This window comes from Charadrius vociferus, unplaced genomic scaffold (assembly GCF_000708025.1).
Source record: "Charadrius vociferus isolate BGI_N301 unplaced genomic scaffold, ASM70802v2 scaffold1096, whole genome shotgun sequence".
Taxonomy (NCBI): Eukaryota; Metazoa; Chordata; class Aves; order Charadriiformes; family Charadriidae; genus Charadrius; species Charadrius vociferus.
In genome coordinates this window covers 212,841-216,056 of record NW_009649045.1, presented here as the reverse complement: position 1 = coordinate 216,056, position 3,216 = coordinate 212,841, and the positions used below count along the sequence as shown (strand labels likewise).

Genomic DNA, 3,216 nt, shown 5'->3' with positions numbered 1-3,216 from the left:
GGGACAAAATGAGGGCATGGGGGGGAGGGGGGCAAGATCCCTGCGGAAGGTCCTGGTTAGCGGGATAGATGCTGGGGTTTCTCAGTGTTGGGAAGGACTGGACCCATTGGTGCTGGGAGGGGGAAAGGGGTGGGAATCGCTGGCTCTGCCCCGCTGGGCCCCCAGTTTACCCAGCTGCATGCTGCACACTGGAGGGCTTGAGCAGGAGCGATGGTGGTGCTCAACCCGGTGAGCGGTTGCCAGACCAGGGAGGTGAGTGGGGTCTGATGGTGCCATGGGGCTGCGTCCCCAGGAGCTGTGCCAGTGGGCCCCATGGAATGCCTTCACGGCCCCTGTGCTGGGGGGTGGCACGGCACAGGGCAGGCGGAGGCAGCCGGGGGCTCCTGCCACGGTGTTCCCTGGGGTGCAGAGGGGCCGGGAACCTCCCCGGGGCTGGGACTGGGCAGGGGGCTGGGTGGCACGGGGGTGTTTGGCTCGGCTGCCAGCGCCATGGGGTACAGGGGGACCATGCCACATCCTCCCCGTGCCCGCTGTCCCCCTGCACTCATTCTCTGCTCCCCCTGCCCTGGTGTTGTCCAAACGGTGCCAGTGATGTGCCATGCCGGGCTCCGCTGGATGCAGAAGTGGGTGTGCTTGGGCACCACAGGGAACAGGATGGGACCCTTGGGCCAAGCGGCTTGTGCTGATCAAGGTGTGAGGTCCCCGATCCCGGGGTGACGTCCTGTGGGGTCCCCAAGCCCCCAGCCACACACCTCTGCTGACAACTCAGGGTCTGTGCACGGGGGCTGCACCAGCTCCCCGCACCAGTATCACCATGCCTGGCATGGCTGGTGGCCCCTGGGGCTCTCTGAGGACTCCCCCCGCTCTGGCTCCCTGGAGCCTGGGGGGGGCCGGGGGACCCCTCGGAGCTGCGAGAAGCACCTTGCACCATGTGCCCAGCCTGGCCATGGCACCCCCAGCCCGGCCGCTCACCGGGGCCGTTCCTGTCTCTTTGCTCTCCGCAGGGCACGCAGATGATCTTCAACGCAGCCAAGGAGCTGGGGCAGCTCTCCAAGCTGAAGGTGAGGGTTGGGAGCCTGGGCTGGGGAGGGGGACGGGTGGTCTGAGCTCCTCTCGGTGGCACTTGGCAGACTGGCGCTGCAGCAAGGACCCCCCACCATGGCTGGGGCGAGGGGAGCGGAGCCCTTGGTCCCATGCTGAGAGCAGGATTTGTGCCCCGCAGGACCACATGGTGCGAGAGGAAGCCAAGAGCCTGACCCCGAAGCAATGTGCAGTGGTGGAGCTGGCCCTGGACACCATCAAGGTGAGGACACTCTGGGTTACAAAGGGTTTTAGCCCAGACCTGGCAGGCGGGAGCACCAGCAGACCTCCAGCAGAGCCGCTGAGGACCCTGTGGCTGTTTCTCCCCCTCCTCTCCAGCAATACTTCCATGCCGGCGGCGTGGGGCTGAAGAAGACGTTCCTGGAGAAGAGCCCCGACCTGCAGTCACTGCGCTACGCCCTGTCCCTCTACACCCAGGCCACAGACCTCCTCATCAAAACCTTTGTGCAGACTCAGGCGTCGCAGGGTAGGATGCACCACCCTTGGTCCCCCACCCCCAACCCTGGGCCCCCATCCCCACACTGGGGCTCGGCTGCCCTACGGCCAGGGACCCATCCTGCCTCCTGTCCTGGTGGGGTTGAGGCCACACTCGCGGAGGAGCGGGAGGGTTTGGTGAGGAGGGAAAGGCTTTTTCCTCCCATGGTTTGCAGGTGAAGAGGGGCCGTGGGTGCCCAGAGGCAGCCTGGCACCCCCACGTCCCCCACCAGCAAGAAGAGCGCGTCCCCAGTGCCAGGGCATGGCTGGGCTGGCGCAGCAATGGGGCCCGTGGGTGGGGAAGAAGGTCACCCACTGGTCACAGTGTTTGTCCCCTCTGGATGGCCCCCGTCACCCAGCACGGCCACCTCTGGTCCAGCGCTGCCATCTCGGCTGAGCGGTGCCAGCTCAGACCCCTCACAGGGTGGGCTGGACCGGGATGCTGTGCCAGGGCCTGTCCTGGGTGCCCCATGTACCCCATGATTTGGGATCCCTCCAGGGTGCCGAGTGCCTCTCGGGCCCTACCCCCCTCCAAGAGGGTGCTGGTCCCCCCCCGGGGCATGGCCACCCCTTGGCTCTAAATGCTGCCCTTGATTTTGTCCCTTGGCTGCTCGAGGAGGGGACAGAGATGCTCGGTGGCAGTAATGGGCCATCGCGTGGTGCCCCGGCCAGGCTTGTCTGCGTCCTCGGGGAGTGGGACGTGCGTTTGCTGTCTGTGCGTCTCCTGCAAGGGACGTCTGTCCTGTCTGTGCCTCCCGTGCCAGCCATGTCGGGGACGTGGAGTTGGGTCCGGTGGGCACCGGCGTCCCCGGCTGCAGGACCCCCCTGGGTGGTGTCCGGCGCTACCGTGTCGCTGCAGTGTTGTCCGGATGCTCGGCCGTCTGTCCGTCTGCGAGATCTGATCTCTCTTTCTCTCTCTTTGTTTTCTCCCCCCTCTTTCACTGTTCCCGTCCCCCACGCACGTCGTCTCCTTCCTCCTCTCTTTGTCTACTCTGTGCCGTGTCTCTGTCTCTTTCTCTCTCCTTCCCACTAGTTCATGGTGGGAAAGGTATTAGGTTTACCCTTAGTGAAGAAATTTATCCTGAAAAGGGTACGTGTGCTCCTCCCCCGCCCCTGCAACTTCCTGCCGCCGCCGGCCTGGGCTAGTAACAGTCCTGGCACTGCGGGCTGGGGTGGCCAGGAGCCCTGTCCCAGCGCCACTGGCCTTGGGGACCCCTAGCACGGGCAGAACTGGAGACCTCTGCCCACAAACTCGCACTCCCGGGGCTGCTTTGGGCTGAATTTGGAAGAACTGTGCTCGGCCGTATTGACCACCCCACTGCGAGACCGGGGAGGGGGGGGCCGTGCCCCCGTGGGGATTAGGGCTACCCGCCTTGGCTTGCAAGCTCCGAGTGCTCTGCATTGTTCCCGCAGTGCTGCTGCCTGGGGGTGGGCACCCCCCATCACCTCCCTGCAAGCCAGGGACCTGTCCCCTTGGGACATGTGGCCCCAGTGGTGGCCATCACCATGTCCGTGTCCCCCTCCCATCCACTCTGCTGCCAGAAGGACCATTACTAGCCTTGCTCCGGCGAGCTCCGTCCGCCTGTCCCGGGACGTGAAGAATGAGCCCACCTCCATGGGCGCCGCTTGGCCTCCATCGCA

The 3,216-nt window shown here is 65.6% G+C and overlaps 1 protein-coding gene across 1 annotated transcript in view; it reads left to right on the top strand.

The window, feature by feature from the left end:
* The window catches only part of UNC13A (unc-13 homolog A (C. elegans)), a gene marked incomplete at both ends in the record, with an annotated part of 36,084 nt that overhangs the window by 31,099 nt on the left and 1,769 nt on the right, over positions 1-3,216 (top strand). The window contains 3 exons of the mRNA XM_009887937.1: positions 1,005-1,061; positions 1,223-1,303; positions 1,420-1,567. Of these exons, the coding sequence (XP_009886239.1) occupies positions 1,005-1,061; positions 1,223-1,303; positions 1,420-1,567 (286 nt within the window). The remainder of the gene's footprint in view (positions 1-1,004; positions 1,062-1,222; positions 1,304-1,419; positions 1,568-3,216) is intronic.